This window comes from Eurosta solidaginis, chromosome 5, assembly GCF_040869045.1.
Source record: "Eurosta solidaginis isolate ZX-2024a chromosome 5, ASM4086904v1, whole genome shotgun sequence".
Taxonomy (NCBI): Eukaryota; Metazoa; Arthropoda; class Insecta; order Diptera; family Tephritidae; genus Eurosta; species Eurosta solidaginis.
Window position 1 is genome coordinate 1,763,331 of NC_090323.1, and position 25,108 is coordinate 1,788,438.

At 34.5% G+C, this 25,108-nt stretch overlaps 4 protein-coding genes across 10 annotated transcripts in view; 3 read left to right on the forward strand and 1 right to left on the reverse strand.

The window, feature by feature from the left end:
- Window positions 1–22,581, reverse strand: part of LOC137252059 (uncharacterized) — a 242,864-nt gene extending 220,283 nt beyond the window's left edge. For 2 of the 7 annotated variants that reach the window (XM_067787238.1, XM_067787233.1), the window contains exons 1-3: window positions 22,321–22,581; window positions 20,507–20,851; window positions 9,053–10,596 (exon numbers count right to left, since the gene is read on the reverse strand). In XM_067787238.1, the coding sequence (XP_067643339.1) occupies window positions 9,053–10,516 (1,464 nt within the window). In that variant the 5' untranslated portion in view covers window positions 10,517–10,596; window positions 20,507–20,851; window positions 22,321–22,581. Of the gene's footprint in view, window positions 1–9,052; window positions 10,597–20,506; window positions 20,852–21,931; window positions 22,054–22,091; window positions 22,111–22,227 lie in introns of those variants that run through there. The other 5 variants (XM_067787240.1, XM_067787234.1, XM_067787236.1 and 2 more) reach the window with 5 other exon arrangements.
- LOC137252068 (protein snakeskin-like) lies at window positions 195–1,404 on the forward strand. The gene is made up of 3 exons (XM_067787264.1): window positions 195–405; window positions 863–1,059; window positions 1,125–1,404. The coding sequence occupies exons 1-3, from the start codon at window positions 352–354 to the stop codon at window positions 1,399–1,401; spliced, it is 528 nt and encodes a 175-aa protein (XP_067643365.1). The 5' UTR covers window positions 195–351; the 3' UTR covers window positions 1,402–1,404.
- On the forward strand, window positions 4,229–5,571 carry LOC137252070 (protein snakeskin-like). Its single transcript, XM_067787266.1, has 3 exons — window positions 4,229–4,418; window positions 4,704–4,900; window positions 5,244–5,571. Exons 1-3 carry the CDS (start codon window positions 4,353–4,355, stop codon window positions 5,500–5,502), a joined length of 522 nt encoding a protein of 173 aa, XP_067643367.1. The 5' UTR covers window positions 4,229–4,352; the 3' UTR covers window positions 5,503–5,571.
- Window positions 6,616–8,843, forward strand: LOC137252071 (protein snakeskin-like). The gene is made up of 3 exons (XM_067787267.1): window positions 6,616–6,844; window positions 8,171–8,367; window positions 8,432–8,843. Exons 1-3 carry the CDS (start codon window positions 6,794–6,796, stop codon window positions 8,682–8,684), a joined length of 501 nt encoding a protein of 166 aa, XP_067643368.1. The 5' UTR covers window positions 6,616–6,793; the 3' UTR covers window positions 8,685–8,843.
- Window positions 22,582–25,108: the final 2,527 nt, after the last annotated feature.

The window sequence follows — 25,108 nt, forward strand, 5'->3', positions numbered from 1 at the left end:
ATCAGATGTTTGAAAGCATAAACATTCCAATCACACCCCTAATAAGCACCTGTTACACCAACATAAAAATTCAGATATGACGTAGTACACTATCGCCGTTTTATCTTATCAGTGCGTTTGCAAAAGCTCAATTATTTTACTTTTGCTTGTGTTTTTGATTTCTTCTTTCTTTTCAGTTTCAGTTAACGAACGACGTCTGAACGAGGCCAAATGAACAAATTGAATTTTTTGGTTTGATAGCAAGAAAAGTGGAATATTTACTGCAAGTGGTTTTTGGATTTCTTAAAAACAAAAACTTTAAATTCTTGCTTTACTTTCATATTACAAAAGTAAAATTGTGAAACACACAAAATGGAGTGGTCTTTGATATGGATAGCTTCAATCGTCGTAAAAGCTTTAAAATTGGTGGGTATCATCATAGTAATAACAAAGTGTCAAAACAAATAAATAATTAAAATAAATAAAAATGTGTTGATTTTTAAAGTATATTTGTGGCCTGCACAATTAATGAATCAAATTACAAGAAATGGTATCATTATAACAAAAAAAAAAAAACACAATATCATATAATTTAATATTTAAAATGAGTTTTAAAAGTTCATTATCAAACAAAATTGGGTAGTCGGTAGGAAAATGAGTAAATGCACCCGAATTCATTGCGTAGTTCTATGTTGGTTTTTCGTTAAAATTCGATAAGAATGAGTTATTAGTCATGAAGAAGTAAAAAATTCAGTACAGCAATTACATTTAATGGGCCTCTCTAAGTTCATGTGCTTTTCAATTACAATCAATTCAGACTTTTTAATAACCCATAACTTGGTTCCCATGAAATTAAATATTTAAAACACTTTCCAAATTACAGCTCCTCAATTTGGCTATAATTATAATTTATCGCATTGGCGCAGGTGGCTATTTTCTCGGTGTCGGTGGCACATGGAATCTTTGGGAGGAGAAAAGTCCCGGTTGTGAAATATTCGCTTCCGGTGTTTTTATTGGTTTCATCGTCTACACCGGTGTACATACAATTGCCTACTTCTTTGGTCCCAACAAATATAGACAGTAAGTGCTGCAATCTCATTTTAAAACATCAAAAAAAAAGACAATAAAAAATCTTTCTTTCACAGCGAATTGAGCGACACCATGATGAATGTTGTTGGTACATTCATGTGGACACTTGTTGGTGGCATTGCTTTACATTTTTGGGTCGGTTATATGGATACCTCGGACTATTCATATTTCACCGTACAACACGTGCCTGTCTATGCTGGCAGTGAGAAGTTAATTGGCATTATAATGGGCTCACTCTGTATTATTGAAGGTGTTTTATATTTGGCGGATACGTTAATGAGTGTTTTGCATTATTCAAAGGGCGATACGCAATACACTGGAGTGGCACGTTAAGGCGCACATATGGCAGACAAATAATTAAGAATGATGACAAATATATACATCATTTACAATACCAAAAACAACAGCATTGCAACATGAATTAATAATTATAACATGCACTTTTTCTCACCCACTTTTAATAGTTATACACACTTCGCTTGTTTAAGATAATGTAGATTAAATATTTCGAATTAGAATACTGATTTTTACTTGGTATTCGAAAATACACACAACTGACAGCTGACTCTACAAACTTTCATATAGAAAAGTATGAAATGTAAAAGTGCAAACTATTATTAGATTAGATATGAATTACTTGTTTGGTATAATTTGGTTCAAAGCTGTCCAGGCTGATCCGATTTACGTCAGAATCAAACTTTTAAGCCAAAAATATGTATTTCAGCCATAGATTCTAAATCTCGTGGTTATTTAATCTATTTAAAATTTTTGCTTGTTTAATATTTAATTTGGCAACAACAACAATTATTAAACTCATTTTCACAGACACCAGCTCGTAATCAAAATTTTTGAAAAAACGAATACAAAAATTTAAAAGAAATATATTAACATTTCATAATGCAACAATATTTTCAAAAATCAAGTAATAATATTATTAAGTGCATATAATTTAAATAATTCCATCTTTCTTGATTATGCTGTGTATAGTTCATCAAGGTCGTTGCTCCCTACAGTAAGGTTCGAGCTCACAGCCAACGCAGCTCCTGTTGACGCAACTCTGAACGTAATCGACCATTATAGCAAACCCCAAACATAACTGCTAGACTTTTTCGTTACAAAACAAAAACAAAAAACAATTTAAATACTAAATTGTGCTTTCTACAAAACTGCTAGTAATTGACCTGGGAGCTATTAACTGCTCATTTAACATGCAGTGCTATGTTTTCTATACTATTTGTCGCCAAATCAAGCTAATTGTCATATACGAATTTCTCTGGAGGTTGGAGCCAATGATTTGCTCGTTTGTGTATTTGCTACTTAAGTTGTTCGCCTTGCTGTTGGAATGATTGCGCAATACTTAATTGTTAGTTCAGTCCAGCTGGTGTGTTAATTCTCAATTGAACTGTTGTATTTCGTTTTTATTTAATCAATTATAATTATTTTTCTTTTTACATTGCAAGTGTTGAGTTTTTTTTTAATTTAACGGCGTGTGACTAAACTATTCGATTAATTAGTGAGGAACACTTTTTTTTTTTTAAATTTAAAACGCTTTCAAAAATGCCTAAATGCGTAGCAATTCAAAATTAAAGTTGAGTATTTTGGTATGCGCATTAGAGCGTATTTACAGAGATAGTAACAAACGAGTAATCACTTTTATGTACACACATTATTGGTATTCTATTCTTTATTTTTAATGAGAATTGAATACAGGGTGCGCTTGAAAAATTTATGAAAATTTAATTTGGCCAGTTAATGAGAACTGCAAACCAAATGTACTTCAAGTGAATGGTCTTGGAACATTATAACACTTTTTAAAATAAAAGATCAAATCAATAAGTTATGAGAAAAAAATATTCGTTGGTTTTGAAAGGGTGTTGAAAAACACATGAAAGTTTCATGGAATGTTTTTACGTTTGTGGAAATACTTTATTTATGAAATTAATGCATTTGTAAAGGGAATACCTCGTGGACGACAAACTGAAACCGGTTTTAAATTATAAAAAAAATATTAAAAAAAAAAACAAAAACTATTTAATCTTTCATGCATACATACATATCTACAAGTATACCGATATGTTTTGCGTACACATTCATACCTAAACAATTTTATCTTATCAAAGCTCACCACAACGAGCGACTCATTTTACATTTCATAGTAGATACAGTTGCGGCCAAAGAAATAGCACGCAACATGTATGTTAACTTTGTTACTCTACTAAATGTTTGCAAAACAAAGAGGGGGAGAGATAGTTTCATCAGCAGGTAAACCGAAATTCTCAGAGAGACGAGCTGAGTCGATTCAGCAAATGTTGGTTCGCTTATTAGTATACAAAGCACAATTTTAATTTTGAGATAGCTCGTTGAAATTTGTGTAGGTGGAGGTGTATTTTTGCGTTCCTCTAACTATTCGTCGAAACCGAAGTGATCGAAACACTACAGTGTTTATCCTCTAACGACGGATTGCTCAGTTAGAAAAACGTTCGTCATTACTAACGTATTTCAGCAGCTAGAGAAACAAAACAACCTGTACTTTTTACCCGTGCTTGTACTAAAAAAAAAGCGTTTATTACTTTTTTTTATCACTTTCAAAAAAATACTATGAAGTTTGGTGGTATATATCATATTTTTTACAAAACTGACAACCTTCAAAGGTATCTTACCAACAAATACGTTCCTTCTTTAAAAAAAAGAAAAAGTTTTTTTAAACGGATTCGCTCGGCAGTAATTTGGCAAACACTGCGAGTGTATTTCTGCCATAAAAAGGTTCTCAGTGAAAATGCATCTGCCTTGCAGATGCCGTTCGGAGTCGGCATAAACATGTAGGTCCCATTCCACCTATTTGTAGGAAAAATTAAAAAGGATTACGAAGGAAATTCTAGGAGAAGCCCGGCCTATATCGGTACATATAAGGACCAGAACTATTAATTCCTGCAAAATAATTAGTAATAATAATCTGAGGAAAAATTTACACTCATTTTATAAATAATTTTCTGATTAACATGCACTCAATAACAGAGACCACAAAAAAGAAAATTCCAAAGCTTTCAAATCAAACGTAACTGTCATTTTGAATTTTGGTATCATTTCTTTGGCCGCAGCTGTACGTACGAGCAATTCAATACTCATTTTCAGAAGACATTATTGTGATATTAACGTTTAGTTAACGAGTGTCTAGGGACGAAAATCAAAACACAAAATTTTTGCGCTTTAAAAAAACCGCAATAGAAATAAACTCACGTACTTAAAGCTTCAAGATAGTACGTGTATAAATAAATATTGGGCAAATGGATCAACCAAAGAGTGTTTCCTGCGAAATAATTGCTACAATATGTCTTAAAATTATCAAATTGGTAAGTTGTTGTTGTAAATACAAACAAAAGAAATGTAATAGCAAATAATTTTGTAAGCAGAAAACGCCTACACTTAATATTACGCTCTTTTATTGCACAATAATCAAATCTGCCACTATCATATTTTTCACTATATGTGATAACCCGAAAAACACTATGATCGATTCCATAATAATAGCATTTTCTTGCTATGCTGAAGGTCACTTACAAAGTTATTCGCGTCTACACGTTTAAAGTAGAAATGATAGATGAGCTAAAAATAAATCTTTATGTAAATTTATTTAGATCAATAACTTGGGTGTTTTAGTTATGTATCGCACCGGCAATGGTGGCGATTTCTTGGGCATTGGCGGTAGCTGGAATTTTCAGGAAAAACATAGTCCTACACTTGAAATGCTGGCTTCTGGCGTCTTCATTGGCTTCATAATCTATACGGCTGTTATAATAATCGGTTACTGCTTTGGCGGTAGCAAAAGTAAACGGTGAGTTTTTATATTACAAAAAAGGATTTAAAAGTCTATCCATTTGTATACAATAACTGCTGAATGTAATATCAGCCTATCTCGGCTGTCGTTTCAAAACCGACCTATCTATCTCAGAAAACCTTTGAAAAACGTATCATCTAACGTCAAAGTGTATTGAATACGATGGCTTTGAAACAAATTCTTCTCCCGAATACAGAAATAAGGTGTTTTTGAAAAATATTTTGAAATAAGGCGTTTTCGAACTGGCATTCGAGATAAGGTAATATTTCGTTCAGGAGTCGATATGGCATTAAGCTTCCATATTTGAGTCGTCATTTCAACAATTACTATTTTTCAATAGCGACTTCACGGACATTCTTATGAACACAATTGGAACTATAATGTGGACTGCAATTGGTGGAGTAGCCATGCATTACTGGTTGGGCTACATGTCCGACGGAGATTTTTCGTATGTGAGCGCGGAGCGTAAAGTTGGAATTGCAATGGGCACTTTATGTATTGTACAAGGTGCTCTCTATTTAGTGGATACGAGCTTGGGATGCTTGCTCTATTATAGGGCTCCCACAGAGTATGCTGTTATAGGGCATTATGTAACATAATGAATTTAGTAATTTTGATAAAGAAACCAATCTAACTGTTAAATTATACTGTCGTAGAACCTAATTTAAGGGAATAAAAATTTATAAAAAAAAAACTGAGCTTAATGAAAATCTGAAAATTGTATTAGAAGTAGAGTATTTAAAAAAAATAATTTACAACAAAAGTGTACCATATTTTCGATTCTTACGTCTCATGACAATATATGTCATTGAAGGTAGAAGAGTAAACTTCACTTTCAGCTAAGAAAAAAGTATTAGAATCAGGTTTTTTTAAAATAAATATCAAAAAATAAATTATTGAACAAGCGCTTAACTTGGCATATCGACTGCTGAGTGGAATATCACGCTTTTTCGACAGCTGTTTCGATAACGGCCTATCTGAGAATATGTTTCAAAAATGCCGGGGCGTTTAGGAAACAAATGCTGAGATAGAACGTTCTTCAACCAAATTCTGCGAAAGGGCGTTTTTGAAACAATTTCCGAAAGAGATTGTTTTTAAAAAATATTGTCAATTAGGCCATTTTCGAATTGACAGCTGAGATATGTTGATATTCCACTTAGCCGTCGATGTAAAGTTATATTGAGCTCTCTGCGCTTTTGTTTACGAGACGTTTTTGTAACAATTTCCGATATGGGCTTCTTATCTACTCGAACGAAAATTAGAATTTTAAGTTTCCTATTATAAAATGCGCATTTGAAATTGCAAGAAAGTCGAATGACAATATTAAAGAATATGTCATATAAAACAGGAAACTTTGAAAAGCAGTAAAAGAGACAAAGATAAGATAGTTGCAGAGCCATATCAGACAAGACTAAAAAATTTAAGAAAATGAAATCAACTAATTATGAAATGATAAAAGTATGAGGACACATAAAATGTTGGGCCAAAAAGTGATATCATCGCATAGCTGATAAGAGATTTGTTTACTCATGTAATAAAATTTAAAAAAAAAGCTTTTCGTAATCAGCCAAACAATACTTGCACACCTTAAAATGTTTCACTTTGCTGATGCCTGGCCATTCTAGTCTGCCATCAGCTATCGTTATCTTATCTAGACCAATACAAAGCTGCAAGTAGAAATCGCTGACATTTGGGGTCCGTAAAAACAATTTCAGTTTTAGTTAACGAACAACGATAAAACGAAATCGAACGGACACATTTTTTTTTATTTCAAGCAAAACGTACAAAACAGTTAAAAAAAAGTTGTGCATTATTATACCTAATTCTAGAAACTCATTATTTAAAATTATCAACTATTTTAGTACAGTTGGAAGTGAATAAAACGCTAAAATGGTGTCTGTCGAAACAATTGGATCGATCTTCATTAAGGCATTGAAATTGGTAAGAGTTGGAATTTAATAAAATAAAATTAAATTAAATCTAATGAAATGTGTTTTTGAAGAATAAATATATCTAGTTTATGTAGCGCGATATGTACCGGAGATATATAAATATTTTAGAGCTAGTAACTTTACACCTATACTCGATTAGCTGTGAAATGCTAACGCTTTCAAATTTGATATTACAATTAGTCATAATTAAGCAACGATGACGTCAGAAACTCTTCTCATTGAGCAATTAACGTTCAATGCGCTTGCTATTGTATTCCAAAAATTTGTAATCAGTCAACAATGAGTCAGATCATAAACGTAGTTGATTTTAACGGCTAATCTGAAATTTATTTCAAGTTCCAACAAAAGCAACAACAAAACGATTAACACAGTGAAAGTTCAAATTTGTGGTATAGATTAAGCAAGTCAGTTTGGGACCATTATTGCCAAACTAATGCTAGTGAATAGCTATTAAAGCATATGTAACTAACATTGGATGCATTTGAAGCTCAAATTGTCCAAGTTTTGTAAAAATAAAGATGCAGTTAGGCTCTATTTTGTGTATTTTTTGCCACAAATAACACTTTGGGTTCCACAGCTAGTTCATAAATACCGCACCATATAAACGCTCGTATAATCGAAGCTCGCACAAACTGTTTTCGAAAACGGCACTTAGTTTTAGCCTGTCTCCATTCACAGCTTTTGAGTTTATTTTGTTTGAAAATCTAGATTTTTATCTTTATAGAAAAAAATACCCTTTGCAGCTGATTTTAGGGTTAATACTCAAGCCAATTGATTAATATCTCCTTCATTTGAAACTAAGGATCCAACCACTTTTAGTTACAAAATTTCTTTCCAAGGAACTCTAAGGTACACTGCCCACGGGGTGCATCGTGGATTAATGAAGGAAGGGGTTTCTAGTTTCGAACACTTTTGAGGTTTCTGAGGCGAAGCAGCACAGCGAGCTAAACACAAGGAGTTTTTTCTTACACACCGGGATGAAATTTTATCGTGTATTCGTTGACCATTTTAAACCTACTTCTCGGCTATTTCGTGAACTTTTTGGGATGAGTTCTGAAACTTCAGTCTCACTTTCAGGATCATTTTGCAGCTATTTCGGTAAAATTTTGGGTAATTTCAGGATCACTTCAAAATTATTTTCGGAATTGTTTCGAGACTAGTTCGGGACGAATTTGCCTTTTCAATTTACCGAATTTGGCAAATCTAAATATAGCCACGGGGTTATTTTGACTTGTATGGTGTCTTAAAGTTTATAAAGTCTGCTAGATTTCCTATGGTAATAAATACAAATTTTCTCTAATTTTCCTCCACACAGACCATCAATATCATTATTCTCATCCTGTACTGCCTTGGCGATGAAGGCATTTTCTTGGGCGTCAGCGGCACCTGGAATTTGAATGAAGAGAAGAATGCTTCGCCAGAAATCGTCGCTTCGGGTATATTTGTTGGATTTCTAATCTACACAAGTGTGCATACGTTAGCATTCTTCTTCGGCACGACGAAGCACAAACGGTTCGTAAGAATAAATAACAAACATTTGCATAAAAATTTGACATTTTTCTATAAACTTTTATAGCGAATTAACAGACACGCTAATGAATATGGTCGGTACGGCAATGTGGATCGCTATTGGTGGTGTGGCACTGCATTATTGGGGTGGTTATATGTCCGATCAAGACTTTCTTTATGTAAATTCAGAGCGTCAAACGGGTATCGCAATGGGTGCTCTTTGTGTAATCGAAGGTGCTTTATATTTGCTCGACACTGTGCTTGCTTGCATACATTATTCTAAAGGCGAAGATATCGAATATACTGGAGTTGGAAATTAGCATAAACCTTGAGTCACAGAAACGTTCACAACTTTTTTTTTCATATATCATTTGTATACCAAAGTGCAAATTAGCTTTAAATTCAGTGTAAAACATTTTTATAATGATCTAACAGCATTTTTTATTTATTTCTTAATAAATTGTGACTAATAAACCAGATGTAAAGTATTTAGAGTTCGCAGGCGAAATCAAGAAGAAATTAAGCACAGGTTTGAGAATGGATTGTTGTCAAAAGGGGTTCAAAAAACTCTGTCTGTCGGAAGCTTTAAGGTCTAAGTTATATCATGATTTTATAAGAACCGTACAATTAACTTTAAAATTTTGTTGTCTACACCACTTGAACTAGTCTGTTTATTTTCCCAACTCACCTGAATAACTGCCGTCGAATCCACTGTGTCCACGTTGACTTGTTGACTGCTCCTCTCCGCACGCCTCTTTTGCGGGCAACCACCTTCCAAATTTAACCAGTCCAAAATTTCTTTGTCCAATATGAACGAATTGCGCGAAAAGTCATTTAAACGTTCTAATTTACGCGAGTCCAAACTATCACGATACACATTACGAGGTTTATCGAGATTATGCTCATAATCTGTGTCAAAGTTAAAACTTCCGCGCGAACCGCTATGACGATTCGCCATTTGACGCGAGGTACTCGATTTTCGACGACGTACTACCGTAACCGGCACAGATAGCGGACTATGATTGATTGCAGTGGGCGTTAAAGGCGGATGCTGCTCAGTTTGTAAGCTCAGTGTAGAAAGTTGACGTTCCAGCTGCTTTTCGTAGCCATTAAATTTATCATAGTCGATAAAGGACATATTCTCATAGCTTACCATATTATCGATAGCTTGCAGAGATTGCAAGGAAGCGCTCCATTTCGGATTAAGTTTCTCCTTTTTCTTATCACCTTTAATATTGGCAATTGTGCTTTTAAAAGACGCTAGTAATGTATTAGAACGACGTCGCTGGAAATGTAATATGGGATTGAAAGGTTCGCCGCTACCATCATCCACGGGCAGTGATATATTCGATGGCTTTCGCCGCAGTTGGGTATCATTACCTTCTTCTTCCTCCTCTACTGGTGTGGAGGTTAATGGCTGCAGGCTGTGTCGATGTGGCGTTAATGTTGTTGTTACGCCATTTGTGAGTGGAGGACTATTAGTAAAAGACTTATTAGCAGACGCTGATAGTGGGAACAGATCTGTTATTTCCATTGAATTTTTGCGTGGTGACGATGGTGAAGTGGGATCAGTCTCCTCAGACAATTGCTCCAATTGCGGTTCAATAAGGCTGCGTCGATTGGAGCGTCGCAACAATATCATAGAACGACTGCGTGTAAACTTGTAGGGTATGGCATTCTCGTCATCCACCTTTGTCAAGTTCTCTTTACTGCCTGTAATAGAGTTAATCAATTTGGAAAGTTTGCCGCGTAACGAAAAACTGTTTGAACGTTCCAATTTTGGCGCAGTCTCATATCCGGGGGCCATGTTGGTATCTGTAGATAATGACATTGAGGATTGTGTGGTGTTTAAAGGTCGACTAGTAGAAACTCGTAGCTTTTGGTTAATGTTATTGTTGTTTATTATAATATTGTTGTTGTTATTGTTTGCATTTATCGGCATTTTCATTGTTTTGCCTGTTAGTTTGTTAACGCTGTAGAGGGCGGAATTTTTTGTAGCGCATGTCACTGTTGTTGTTGCTGCATCTGTTTGCGTTTGACTTTGTTTATATTGTTGCTGTTGCTTCAGCTGTTGCTTCTTATTAGCTTTTATTGATTTCTTTTGCGCTTTCGTACCATTTCGCACTTCTTTTGTGGAATTCATGGTGGCCATTATAGGGAAAATATTTGAAAGTTTAAGTTTACCAAAGTGTTCTGGGAGAGATTAGGGGTGTGTCCGCAACTCTTTGATCTCTGTAAAAAGAAATTTTTATTTGTGAATATTTGCAATAGGGTGAGGAATAAATTTGTATATAGTAACTTATTTTTTTGACTTATACTAATAGGTTTAGAGCCTGGTTAATAAGCCCATATGTCATATTCAAAGGTATTTCAAAGAGAAAGAACAAAATGACAACGGATGCAGACAAAGAAGCCAAAGAATACGCTTTGGCCGAAATGAGTATACAAAAAGGACTAAAAACCTAATAAAGGAAACTGACCACAATAATAACAAAAAAACTTGAAAACTATCATAAAAGCTTATGAGCTCAGATGCTTTATACAAAATATTGGTGAGCAAAATGAGAAACAAACTGGTTTATAAAGGGACTAGGAATGGGCGAACCGGTATCAGTCATTCTCAAGTAAGTGTTGATTCAAGCCATAAAATAAATATTAATAAAGGAATATTGCCACTCCGACAAAGATACGAAAATAAATAATTTCTCCACATACAAAACAAAGACTTGCGACAGATAATTTAAGGGGCTAGAAGACATTTCAATAGTTAACACCTCGTGGTAGAAAAAACTCGCGGTTCTGAAACAAGCGCAGGAACTAATTGAAATACTGAAATATGAAATGAAAATAGATGCATGCTATAACACATATACGGATTTTTCTATATTTAGAGAGCCGTTTCCTCAAGTAAACTTTAAGGTATATTAGTCCCACAAAAGCATTTTTTGCGAACAAAATTTATGTTTATAGCGCATACAAATGTTCGCATGAGAAAACGGCCCTGAAACTATCAGTACTCAAAAACACAAACATTTGAGAATCACTAAACTTGCTAAAAGAAAAGTTCAAATCTTCACTCAATCCACTAATACCCACGCATATGCTTCCCTTAACTTACCAATAAACTTCATAAAAGATGACAAACAAATAGAACTGCAATTTTTGTAAACTCATCATATAACACCGACTTTTTAGTACAGCATTTGAATTGCGAAAGCTGATGAGCGACGAATAAAAAATATGCGAATGTCAAAAAATAGTAACCAAAAGTTGCGCTAATTGTTGTGCCTTTTCGTAATTTTTTCGTCGATTGTTCGACACTTTTTATTGTAGAGATATCTGTAGTAGATTCGCATTGTTATTATATTTTGTTAAGATAAATTGTAAAAAAAAAATCTATAAAAATATGAGAACAGCAAAAATGAGTAAAAACTTTTTCTTATCAATTCGAATGAATAAAAAATAAACCCAAAATGAAAACGAATTATGAGTTTCAAGCTGTCAAGCATTGAAACGACAAGTATATCAAATCGTCATCATCGCGGTAAAAGATGCTAACTTCATTTTTCAATTAAAAGTTACTTTTTTTTAATAACGGAAAGGAGAGATTTCTATTGAAATTATTGCTCAAGCTCCATAAACTTTGAACGTATTTTAAAAATGTCTGGGTTGAGTGCTATTGGAATTAATCAAAAAGAAGCAGCAAGGATGGTTTTGATGGTGAATGAGGACAAAACGAAGGACCTGCTGTCATCGAGCAAAGAATCAGCGCATTTGCGCCTTTTGGCAACCACGCCACTATTGGAAACAGTAAAAGACTTCGTTTATCTAGGAAGCAGCACTAAAACAAACAACAATATCACCTCTGAAATCCAGCGAAGAATCACTCTTGCCAATCAATGCCACTTTGGACTAAGTAGGCAATTGAAAAGTAAATTCTCGCTCGGCAAACCAAAATCATGCACTTCAAGTCACTTGTCGTACCCGTCCTGCATGAACGGTGACAACATCAGATGAAGCGGCTCTGGAAGTGTTCCGAGAAAAAAATTCTTCGAAAGATTTATGGACCTCTACGCGTTAGCGATGACGAGTAACGAAGAAAACTGATGAAAGATTATGTTCCGGCTGAGAAAGTATTTTTATTGGAACCCGCCTATGGAAGCAGAGAAAGTGGGCGGCCACCAGCACGCTGGAAGGATCAGTTGGAAAACGATTTAAATTCCCTTGGTGTGGCCAATTCGCGCCTTGCTGGGTGGTCATACTCATTTAAACAATTAAGCGCTAATTAAGTAAGTAAGTCGATTTCTGAACTATAATGTACTAATTTTATTATGCATACAAATTTTTGAAGTGTGAAGATTGTTCAATTTTGCAATTAATTTCAGTTGCATGAGAAAAGTTGATTTAAAATATGACCTTTATTAATATTGATCGATTTTTTTAATGTTATTGGAAAAAATGCAAGGAACGAAAAAAAATTTCAAATAAGGGAAATATTTCAAAAAATTAAAATCCGTACACAAGTTTCTCCAAGCGCAACAATTTATCAAAATTCATTTATTGTGCAAGTCAGAAATATAATAATATTTTCACAAACGCCTTCGGAATTGACTAAGAAGGTTCTAGGGATTATCCAAATATAAGCAAACTTAGCGTTGCCCAAAACAAATGATTGCATTGATTGGCTACCAAGGCGAACTCAGTAGAGGTGGTGTTATCCCAACAGCTGATTGCTTCTTCTTGATAATTTTCTATACAAAGCCTTGTACAACAATATGTCAGTTAATCAAAATCAATGAAAATTTTCTTTTGACTTGACATTCTTCTGCATGACGAATTGGTTGAACTCGCTTTGTCACCACCTGGTATGGATTCGCCTTGGTTGAATGGTAGCCAAGCAAGGCGAATCCATACCAGGTGGTGGCAATGCGAGTTCAACCAATTCACCATGCAGAAGAATGTCAAGTCAATAGAAAATTTTCATTGATTTCGGTTAACTGACATTTTGGAGTACAAGGCGTTGTATGGAAGAAAATTATCAAGAAGAAGCAATCAGCTGTTGGGATAACAACACCTGGTACTGAATTCGCCTTGCATTCAACAAAAGAAAAATTGCTTGCGAAATTGATCAATTTAAAAGTTTTTTCATTAAATTAGTCTCTTTCCTACAGTAAAATTTCTTTCACAAAGAGCTGCTTTTACCGCGCTGCTGCCAACGTAAAGCTTGATAAGGCCTCAAGTTATGAGTGCGTGTCAATTTAAGGAGGGTGGAGAGAACTTTGGTGGAAGGTAAATATTAAAAGCATGAAAATTGATAATGGACGGTGTTTCAGTCAACATTTTATGTAGGTAACAGGGTTGCTCCAGGAAAAAGGAATGATTGCTTACTACAAAACTTTGTAAAGATGATTTGTGTCAAATAGAAAACTCTATTTCAGCACAAAATGCATGCAATCTATGCTGAGCTCTGAGATAGGGATTTTTTCAAGCCACTTCCGATATAATGCATTTTTCAATGGTTTGCTTAGATAGGACGTCATCGACACCTCAGTGAGATAGAGTGAGTTTTCACTAAGGCGGCGAAAGGGTATATTTAATCATAGCAGAAAATATTGGATAGGCACGCATCACTGGTTATTAACTACCTCCGAACTGGTGCTAATCGAATGACGAGCGGGACAGTTGGTAGCCACACTTATATCAACATCGCTTAAGTCTGAGCTATATGTAATAAAATTTATTAATTAAATAAAAATAATAATAATGACTAGTACTGTCTCTTAAAGCGATAGTTCTGTGCTAATTTTAAACTAGTGCAATTCGCTGCAGTGACGTTCCAATTCTCGATAAAGCTGAAGAGAATATTAAGTGGGGCTTAGCCAATGTATAAATCCATAGTTACAATTTGTTCTGTCTGATATTTTATATTTAAAATAAGGTACTTTTATTTTACATTTTATTGTTATCTGCACCACTGTGCCACTCATCAAACACCGGTAAAATTGGCGATGATTTCAGTGCTCTTGCAGCGCACTTCAGGAATTTCGACAACTGTTTTGCTTCGGAGTTATTTAGATATGATAAGATTAAAATTACAAGTTGCTATTTCTGGTAATTTAAAAAGCTCACACAAACTAACTAACATCTGAATTATATTGTAACGGAAATCTAACTGTCCTCTTACATTGGTATACAGACTTGCTAGCAACTGTCATCATTGTTTTTGTTGATAAAATTCCACAAGTGTTGTATTTTTTATGTAAAAAAGATAACAAAATATTAGTAAAAATTGTTGTAAAATAATTGATCAAATATTGAAAGTGTTTATATTGTTGTTAAGTTGAACTTTTTGTTTTTTTCTGCTCTGGTGACAAAACCATTTATGAACTATCATGTGGATCATTTTATAATCGGTTTAGGAAACATGTTGTACCGACAAGTTGGGACCACAGCGAAAGTGGTGTTGGATGAATTTACTTAAAAGCGCATCTCCAATGGTGGTTTGTATCCACATGTCAATGACCATCAAACGGTTGAAGCCCAATCGATTTTAGTCTTACAAACTTAAAGTAAAATGAAAATTTGCATCGATTTTTGACAATTTTTTTCCGAAATGGGTTTCACATTTTCTTCCATATAAAAAATAATACTATTATGAGTCTTCGTCAATGAGGAAAAACATTATCGTAAGGTCTTGGCTCAATTTCGAACCAATTCTTAACTTGCTTTTATAACATTTCAGAATAAAATAACTTTCTAGAAAGTTCTTGAAAAAATGTCAAACTTCAAAAATAGCAAAAAAAACTTTAAATTTTTAGTAAGAATTTTAAAAATTTCTGCAAAGTGCAAGTCTTAACTATCTTAAGAAATCGCCTTATCTTAGGGCATATTTTGAAAACGCCCATGAATTTTATTGAAATAACGCCCTATTTCAAGGTTTGATTCAAACATCAAAAATTTGAGCATAAACTCAATAAATGTTTATGTTAGGTAAGGCATTTATGAAAACAGTCTGAAATAGGCAGTTCTTCCAACGAATTATGAATCTGAGATATGGCGTTTTCGAACTGGCAGCCAAGATAGGCTGATATTTTACTCTACAGTCGATGTGCTTATTGGAAATTATTAAATAGCTTGCAAAAATTGATTTGAAATGTGCTCCTTTTTATTGTTGAAGAGTGTACTCTCTAAATTTGTGTCTACCCTGTAGGAAATAGAATCTGCTTCAATACGAAAACAATGAAAAGTTGCTTGGCTAAAGGGTAATTATCATTCATAGTCAAAAGAATTAGTTCATAAAGAAGAAAACAATTTTCGATATATGAAATATATTAAGCTCGTAATATTGTTCTTGTATATTAACTAAAATAAATCAAAGAAACCAAATTTTTTATATTTTTCGCATTTTTTTGATATGTATTAATTTTTGTATTTATTTTTTTGAATGTATTATTTTTTTAAATTGAATTATTTTACAAAAACAAGTTATGTCATTTTCGAAATCCTCAAATATTCGTGTTTTTTAGAATATACGATGAGTGCGAGGTGAGAGCACTTAACGGAATGAGCGGTGCTCTCTGAAGATTTCGGAAACAGCTGTCGCTTTATTCCGTATAATATGTAGTTGTTGTAGTATTTTTTTTTTTTTTTTTTGTTTTGACAGAACAAAATTTTTTTTTAATTTCTGAGCTTTTCCCTGTTATTTTTTTTTTGCAAATTTACAAGTCACAAAAAAGTAAAGCTTGCATTAATTTATTGTTAGTTACAATTTGTCAAATGCTTGGAATTGCAGTTTAAACACACCAAATTTATTTCTTGGATGGTTTTACTCCTATCAGTAGCCAATTGTTAACAAATTTTCAAGGCTACTGACAATTCAATTCCACCGATAATCTATTAATAGGCATATTTGTTTTTTTTTTTTTTTTCAAATGATGAGTGTCGCCGAAGTACGGAATGGTTGACATCATGAGCTTCTTTTACAATTTGCTTTGGCGTTTACTATCCACTCTTGTGAGTATTTTTCGTTGGTCACATAAACAGATAGTACAATAAGACAACGTGACTGAAATCATAATTAGGAATAGACCCTGTAGGCAACATAAAAAAAATAAAACGTATAATAGGGGTTAACTATTTTATTTGATAATAGATGAATTAAAACAGCCCAAACGAACTGCCCTAATGTAAATTGTCTTATAAAAAAGTTTGTTTGCATACGCGAGTATTTGCAATTAAGACTAGCTTTGTGTCAGTCAATCCATTTAAAGTTGAAAAAAAAATAAATAAAACTCGCAAGCCGGAGTAACGACCACTCAAATGGCTGGGCTTAGAATACAAAATTTATTTGCGCCACAGCCATCAATTAACAACAGTCAACAAACAAGCGGCTCTTAACTGATTTTAAATTTTTTAAATGTTCCTATTTGCATTTTTTACTTAGACCATTAAACAGATAGGGTGTTTCCTAACTCCGCTGAGGTAATGTAACAGATGTATGTACATATGTGTCACAGATAAAGAAGATAGACCCCCCCCCCCCTCCCCCCCAATCTGTATACACATGTGATCAGGATGTCGAGCTGAGTTGATGCATCCATGCCCACCAAACTAGTCCCTTAGACTTGCATAGACTTCACTGACTTCTTTTTAACGTTATAAATACGTTTACCATAATCTCTCGACAACTTTTTGGTATCGTTTACTCGATAGTACTTTTAAATGTGTACAAGTATCGCGTACAGGAGGGTATCCCAGCAGCACTATATGCTCTCGACTTTTTTTTGTAACTTGGCTACAAAAGAATACAGCCAATCTCTTTATTTTATCGAGTCGTTAAATAATGAATTTATTTTTTTTTATTTAAATAATGAATTTGATCCAAAACTGCTAATTGCTTAAGATAGCAGAGGTTGTCAAAAAAACATAATTGGATGGCTGAAAATTTAAAAATATTTCTTTATTTCTCCCCGCCTTTTTTCTCAATAATAATTATACGGAACTCTCGCCTCATTTTAATTTAGTTATCGCATTCATTAGAACTATGACTCGATTTAAAACAGTGGAAACTGTAACTGTGCCGTAAAAGTAAAATCATCGCAATGGTAGTCGCTTAGTCGTTGATTAACGAGCAACTGAGCAAGCTATATGCATGCATGTTTGTTAAAACTTATGCGCAATTAAACAATAACCTCTTTCGATGTTGCTACTCTGTTTTTCAGCGACTATTAAACGAAACAGAATAATAATATGTGTTATGTGAGAGCGAATAATTATTTAAAACTATTAAAACCAACATTGGAAAAAGAGGCATGAATATAGAAATCGGACATTAGAAACTGAGGGCGTTGGTTTGTAACAGGCCTAGAACATACATTTATATAAAAAAAATAAATGTAAGACGCGATAAGCTCCGAAGAGATTTAAGGCCGAGCTTCTCTTCCAATTTGCGTCGTGCTCCTCTTGGTTTTCCCTACAAATTGGCCGGACGGGACATACATGTTTTATGCCGACTCCGAACGGCATCTGCAAGGCAGATGAGTTCTCACTGAGAGCTTTTCATGGCAGAAATACACCCGGAGCGCTTGCCAAACACTGCCGAGGGGCGACACCTCTTAGAAAAATTTTCTTCTAATTGAAAAACCTTATTTCTAAAATTTTGATGTTGCTTTGCCAGGGGTGCGAACCAAGGGCATACGGTGTGGCAGACGGAGCACGCTGCCATCACACCACGGTGGCCGCCATTTATATAATCAGAACAAATATTTTTAATTTCGAAAGTGAGTTGGCAAAGTCTCCGAATTAAAAAAATTGTGTTCTTTAAATCCTTATAGATATGTACTAGGTCATATTCAATAACATAAAATGTGTTTCTCGTGTAGGAAGACTCACGCTTCTCGTCAACTTTGTGAATTTTGACTTAGAGCATTTCGGTTCTAATTTTATTTTTGCTGTTATCAATATACCGACGTTCGCTGGTTAACATGATTTTCTTTCCTCTTTATTATTATTTTTTTTTTTTTGCAATAGCAGAAAGTCATTGTTCCAGTTTATTTAAAAGCATGACATATATGTCCAAGAAAAAGCAAAAGTAGCAAAAGAGCGAGACCACAAAAAAATTAATCAAAAAACATTACCTTCTGGTCTTATCAATTAATAAATGTAGGCATTCACTACAAAAACAACCAAAAATATATTAAAAAATTTTGATTTTGCTTTGTTCTAATTTTCTTAATGATTGATAGTTTGTGCGAATGCACTGTATAATTTTTAGTATAGTACCTATAGTACAGGAATAGGGTGTTTTTGTGAAATTCTATGGAGATTTTGGGGCGTTAAACATTTACCACACTAAACGATAACACAAGCTTTAAAAAAGCTAACAAGCATTGTCAGCTGGTTAGAATAGGGAGTATGTTTATAGCTGATTGAAATGAACCAAAGAATGCAAAGTTTAAAACTATGAAGGCGAAACCGAACACCCTGTAGAAGTAAGAGTAAAATTGTGCCATAAAAAAATTTTTTAAATAAATCTGTTTCATAAGAAAATGTAGGTTATATATTTTTTTTGCACGTGCGTACAATTTATCACGCAGCCTACCCTTTTTCTAAGTATCCTAATTCATTGACCACCACCTACATGCGCATGTACCTACATCAAGGTAATGCCCACATCACAATGAAATTTCTCATGTTCATGAGTTTTGATGCAAAAGCGAATATCGTCTCAATCGCGCAAGATGTTGCGTTTGTAAATATAAAATAGGGGGACTCATGTAACCTTATAAATGCCTTATAAAGTGTGTAAACGTATAAATTTATCTAGTGCGTAAACTAGCTGTCAAATTTTGTATGAAAAGTCATTTACACAATTTGTATAAATTTACGCGCACATTTCATTGTGTAAACGCGGTAAACTCAAAGGAATGCAACCTTGCAGACATTATTGCAGGCATTTTCATCAGAAATCTCCAACATCAGCAAGTAAAGACGTCTTAGTTTTGATTTTTCACTTAATCTTGGCATTTTTTAATTTGTATAACAATCAAAAAAATTTTGTTTGGCAATAATACAGCTGATAAGCAATCAAGTTTATCAAGAGTATTACTAGGCGCGTTCATATAAAAGTGTGTGTAAATGGATATAATTTTACACCTTATAAATTTATATGCTTTCATGAGTCCCCCTAATAATTTCAGGCTTAGCAGTTGAAAATTATTTGAAAATTATTTCGGCTTGCCCATTCACATACAAAAATTTCGCAAAGCTCTGTTATAAACATTCTCACTATACAAGAAACATACTCTCTAACATAGTTTGTCTCTTTTGTATATACATATATGTATGTATATTTTAAAATGCAGATTTTCATTGTGAAAAATTTTACCACAGCGCCGAGTGGGGAAAAATGATTACACTTGCAAAGGCTGAAAGCACCCATAGCTGATACAAATGTCAAATTCTTCTTCTTATGCTTTGTTTGCAATAAAGGTTGAGAGTTGGCTACTTTTGCATGTCAGATGGCGCTGGTGATTCCCTATTTGTAGCTTTCCAAGCAAATCTACTCATCTGTCAGCGCACGATGCTGCATCAAAAGTCTTATGCGGTGCTTTAAAAGGGTTTTCTGTTTCCAGCAGCAAACTAACTATAGATATTGAACCACATAACTTTGAGTAAGTGGCGCAAGAATAATCACTAGCTGCTCTAATTAATTTGCTTATTTTGCTCCAACGTCTTTTGTGTTTATTTTATTAACACTTTTCACATACAAAAAAAAAAAATGTTCAGTTACCTCCCTCAAACACAAAGCGTTGATGGATCAGTGCTCAGCGGAATGGCATCAAGCCAAACGAACAAGTTTTCAATATCTCTCTGATATGTCTCTCTGTCGATCTCTTTGTGTGATCATGTACGAGTATGCATAATTAATTAACAGCTTTAAAACACATTTTGATCTTGAACTTATCAGCTGATCTAATTAAAATTGCGTATTTACACTTTAACGCCATATTTAAACTAAATTCGCAGTTTAATTGAAGTCTGAGTGCCATAATTGACATGAGACTCACTTTTGTTTCAGCTAAGTAAATAATACAATTTTAAACATTGCAATGTGCTTTAATTAATATTTTTGTTTACTCACATTTTGTCGGCGATTGCTTAAAAGACTTCGCTGTTTTTTGATATTTAAGTTTGGAATTTTTTGCTTCCCATCGGCTGCTAGCACTACTTTTCGGCGTTTTTTGTTGTATTACAAACTTTTTTTTCTTATTTTTCATAAATTTTTTTACAATTTGCTTTGCACTTGTATATCGACCATTTTGGCATGAGGGCTCTCTTTTAAGCGCTCTTACTTTATTGGTATCTTTTACTTATTTATTTGCTTTAGCCATTCGATATCACTTCACATATGCGAAAAGCAAACGAACGTTTTAATGTAACAGTGAAGCCTCGCTAAATAGACTTGCACGTTTGACTTTTGTCAAAGCTACAATAAATAGAAGGAATCTCTTCGTTAAAGTAGACACATTATCTCAAATTATTTTAAGAAAAAACACTAAAGGTATATAAAAATTGTTAGATAAATTGTAGGATATATAGAGAACACTTTTTCTAAATCTTTTATAAAAAACGCGCAAGAAAGAGCTAAATACAGACTTGAAAGTTAAGCTATAATTAATCAAAATAAAAATCTTTCTTTATAAAAAATAAAATAAATAAAAACTTGTAATGATAATATCTAATTATTGTATATACTGATAACATGCGAATATCTAAGAAAAACATTTGCTGAGGTGCTACTGTATACGTTTAACTACGTCGAAGCAAAATATAATTACACCCAGCAGATACAATGAGACTAGTGAAATACTAATGTATTTTGGAACAATACCAGAACGTGAACATTAAATGAATGTATATTACCGACCGAGATATCGAATATCTATTCATTTTCTAATATCGACATAATATCAATATTAATGGTTGGCATAACGATGTTGTTCTTGTTCTAACAACAAATCATTCAATATTCGCTCCTCTGAGTCAGAGATATCAAATATTAAAAAAAAAAACATTTTTTTCGGCACCCTGTAAAACCATCAACATTTCATATCTTTTTATGTTTTCAAACTCATAATCACATTTCGCCTATAAGAAAGATAACCCATAATCCCAAGTTAATTTAACAGCAAATTAGTTCCCCCATTTTTTGAAACCCTCCCCACGAAGAGAACATTTTGAAATTTTTTTCCATCCACCTAATGAATAATGAAAGGAAATTTTTTAAATGTTAATACTCGATGTTTTTTCAAAACTACGCAAAACGTTAATTTCCTACTTGTTTACTATTTGAGACGGGCATTTCCATCATTGCCCGTAAAATATTTGCCGTTAAATCGAACTATATTCGGTATTTAAAATTTTGCAGGGGAGCGACGGGATATATTGATTAAAATGGTGAAAGGAAATGTTAAATTGTCTAAGGGTCACCAAAGCGGCATTTTAGAACCTATCGTGACAAGAACTGATGCTAGTGTTTATTGTGTGGTAGGCTATGTGTGTAGACCTGTGTGTGCATTGAAGCAAATGAGTGTGGTAGTTACACGTTGACTGTGGCTTGACTTTAGCACTCACTTCGCTACTACAATAGCTTAGGCGAAAAAAACACACGCACACACACAAACACAAATACGAACATATGTGCTTAATAATTCATATGCCTGTACATTTTTATATATATAAGCGTACATATATTATTATTAATTTATTTTTATTTGCAAATTATGAAACAAGCGCCGTTCATTATTTTCAATAACTACACAATTTGCGCAGAAAATTTATTAAATTTAAAACAATATTTACAATGCGTTTTGGGGCTGAAATAAAAAAAAACCCAAAATAGCCGCAAGTTAAAAAAGTACATTTTCATATTTAGTCGTTTTACACTTTAATTACATTTTTTTCTTCCTTAAACACAAATCCACCAAAAAAAAGTCATTCCGCTTTGTTCCCGACGTTCGCTAACCGGATAGCCGCTCTTTTCTTGTTCGCTAAGTCGTTTATTTACGTTTGTTCAACAACAAAAAAAATGTTATCAACTGACGCACCGCACACGAAAAACGTTTAACTGTTTAACTCTGATGTTAAGCTCAAATTGCTGCGGCATTTAGTGGGGGATGCCTCCTGGACACAGACAGCCAGTAGACAAAACTTAGCGTTTACCGATCAACGCTCGAAATTTTATGCTCCGCCGCTTCATAAGCACTTTGAAGAGACTTAACAGTTGACAAAAGAGTTTTGCACTTTGTGAGAGCATTTGAAAACGTGTGAGTGAGATCACTTCGCAATCTTAAGTGGGGTAGCCCAATGTACTGCAAACTGTGACTGATACGAGCCGTAGTCAATCGAAACAAAAAACAGGGTGTTATAAAAGATTTCAAGGGGGTTTCTCAGAATTTTGTAAGAGCTTGTAGGATAGAAAAAACTGTTAATATAGCAGGAACTTCGTTATTGAGTTAAACGTAAAGAGCTATTTGTCATTCACTCTGTTGTTGTTGTTTTTGTTTCAACCGAAGGCACAGTCCGAAGATTTACGGAAGTGCTACTGAAATAAGCAGTCATTTGTCGGATTGAGTCCATCATGCTTCGGGACTTCCACCTTTTTGTGTTAGAGTCGAGAACGATTTTTTGTGCCACTATGAAAATCATGCCTGCCTCGAAAATACTTTAAGTCACTTAACACGCTGAAATGTGTCAGTAATTTACTCTTGTTTATATCGAACTCATGGAAAGAAGTTCGTAACCCACTACAGATTGCTTGGAACAGTCGCCGTCTTTCATGTTATGCCAAAATATATCTACCATTCAGCTATTATTTGGAGTCCTTCTTGGGAAAAAATGAATTTTGAGAGGATGAGAGAAACACGTAAGACATTTTTTTTTTCACTTTTTCACTGTTTTTCTAGCCCCTTGGGAACTAAACGATTTCTTCCTCCATCACGATGGATATATTTAATATTCAACTAAAAACGCGCTATATAGAACATTGTGTCAGGGGGACTTATAAGTTTGGACAATCTCGATGTAAACGGAACCACTCCAGCAGAAAATTTAAGTCTTTGGATGCACTTGCCACTTTGTCCAATAAAAGTGTTGTTTGCCGGTGGTACTACGAGCTTATTCCAAACATCTCTCGTGGAGATGGTAGCGGCATAGGAAACTAGGCCGACATGCATGTTGCGTTGTGCATTGTATAGAGAGGAAAGTCTCTGATGAAGCTTTATCAGCCAGAAGCGGAATAGTAAATTTCTCCGTATAGGCAACAGAGCAGGAAAGTAAAAAGTCTATTATATACAATTAACTTGGAGATGAAAATTATGGCAGGAATTTATGGAACCACACTGAATATGCTGAAATGGCATGCTCCGGCAGAGTAAAACCTGAGAAATACCCATTTCAGTCTTCACCCTTGGTAAGTGATATAGAGTTTCGTGATTCTCTTTAAAAACGAAAACTTAACTTGAACATAGAAATGGATTATGACCTTTCCAAATTTGGTCACGTGTTTTTTCAGTGTGTAAGTAAAAAGGATGTCCAAAATTGTTGTATATTCAAATATTCGTAATAATTCGTGCCTTAAAAATTAAAACACACAACTGTACTTAAAAAGGTGGAAATGCGGATTTTTCAATGGAGGTCAGGTTAGGGGAGGTTGGACTGGCCGGTCCATGAGGACTCCACATAGACCTCACATAGACTGAATAAGTCCGTAGTGTTACCAGAAGTTTGTTTTAATCGACCAAATTGAAAAACCCTCTAAAAAACCAGGACCTATGTTATGAAATAACTCCTCCCTCTTGGCAAATACTAGAAGCTTCCGAGGATTTAAGCCACTTGCTGCTTCTAGAACTGACAACTGTATCACTGCTAATAGCTGGAATCTTAGCCTGGCAACCGCAGGGCAAGAGCACAGAACGTGCTCGATCGTTTCCTCCTCCAGCTCGCACTTCCTACATCTGCTATCACTGACCAAGCCTAATTTAAAAGCATGTGACGCCAGAAGGCAGTGTCCAGTCAGAATACTCGTCATGAGGCCACAGTCCTCTCTTTTTAATGATAGAAGCAACTTTGTTAGTCTAAGGTTGTAAGACCTGCACATAATCTTCGACACTTTAGAGCCCCGCGCTTGAACCCACGCCTTTCCTGCTTGGTCGATCATGTGCACCTCTCGCCTTCGCTTAATTTCGCCCAGTCTAATTGGGACGTCAACAGAGCAAGCTTCAAGGGATGCGCCCTTTTTAGCTAGTTTATCCGCATTTTCATTCCCATCTATTCCCATATGCCCTGGGACCCAATATAGATGCATGCTTCTTCTTGTCCCGATTCTCTCCAGGGACTGATTACACTCTAACACGCATTTAGATGCTGTGCTATGCGAGATTATTGCCTTTATTGCTGCTTGACTGTCAATATAAAAGTTAACACGATTGCAGCTTGGGCTATTTTCTTTCAGGGATTCTAATGCTTTGGTTACGGCTATTATTTCCGCTCAGAAAACGCTCCAGTAATCTGGCAGCCTGTAGGATCTGTTTATTTCCGGATCAGCACAGTATACCGCAGACCCTACTCCTTCCACTACTTTGGAACCATCTGTGTACACATGTATCGCCTCGTCCACCATTGGAGCACCCTTGCGCCAACCGTCCACCTCTATTGTGGCCTTAAGGTCGCGCTCAAAGCGCAG

Excerpts from the sequence above, each read along its gene's own strand:
- LOC137252071 (XM_067787267.1), top strand. The coding sequence starts at position 6,794 with ATGGTGTCTGTCGAAACAATTGGATCGATCTTCATTAAGGCATTGAAA. Across the intron at positions 6,845-8,170 it reads TCATTAAGGCATTGAAATTG|ACCATCAATATCATTATTCT; the intron begins GTAAGAGTTGGA and ends TCCTCCACACAG. Across the intron at positions 8,368-8,431 it reads GGCACGACGAAGCACAAACG|CGAATTAACAGACACGCTAA; the intron begins GTTCGTAAGAAT and ends AAACTTTTATAG.
- LOC137252068 (XM_067787264.1), top strand. The coding sequence starts at position 352 with ATGGAGTGGTCTTTGATATGGATAGCTTCAATCGTCGTAAAAGCTTTA. Across the intron at positions 406-862 it reads TCGTAAAAGCTTTAAAATTG|CTCCTCAATTTGGCTATAAT; the intron begins GTGGGTATCATC and ends TCCAAATTACAG. Across the intron at positions 1,060-1,124 it reads GGTCCCAACAAATATAGACA|CGAATTGAGCGACACCATGA; the intron begins GTAAGTGCTGCA and ends TTTCTTTCACAG.
- LOC137252070 (XM_067787266.1), top strand. The coding sequence starts at position 4,353 with ATGGATCAACCAAAGAGTGTTTCCTGCGAAATAATTGCTACAATATGT. Across the intron at positions 4,419-4,703 it reads GTCTTAAAATTATCAAATTG|ATCAATAACTTGGGTGTTTT; the intron begins GTAAGTTGTTGT and ends AAATTTATTTAG. Across the intron at positions 4,901-5,243 it reads GGCGGTAGCAAAAGTAAACG|CGACTTCACGGACATTCTTA; the intron begins GTGAGTTTTTAT and ends ATTTTTCAATAG.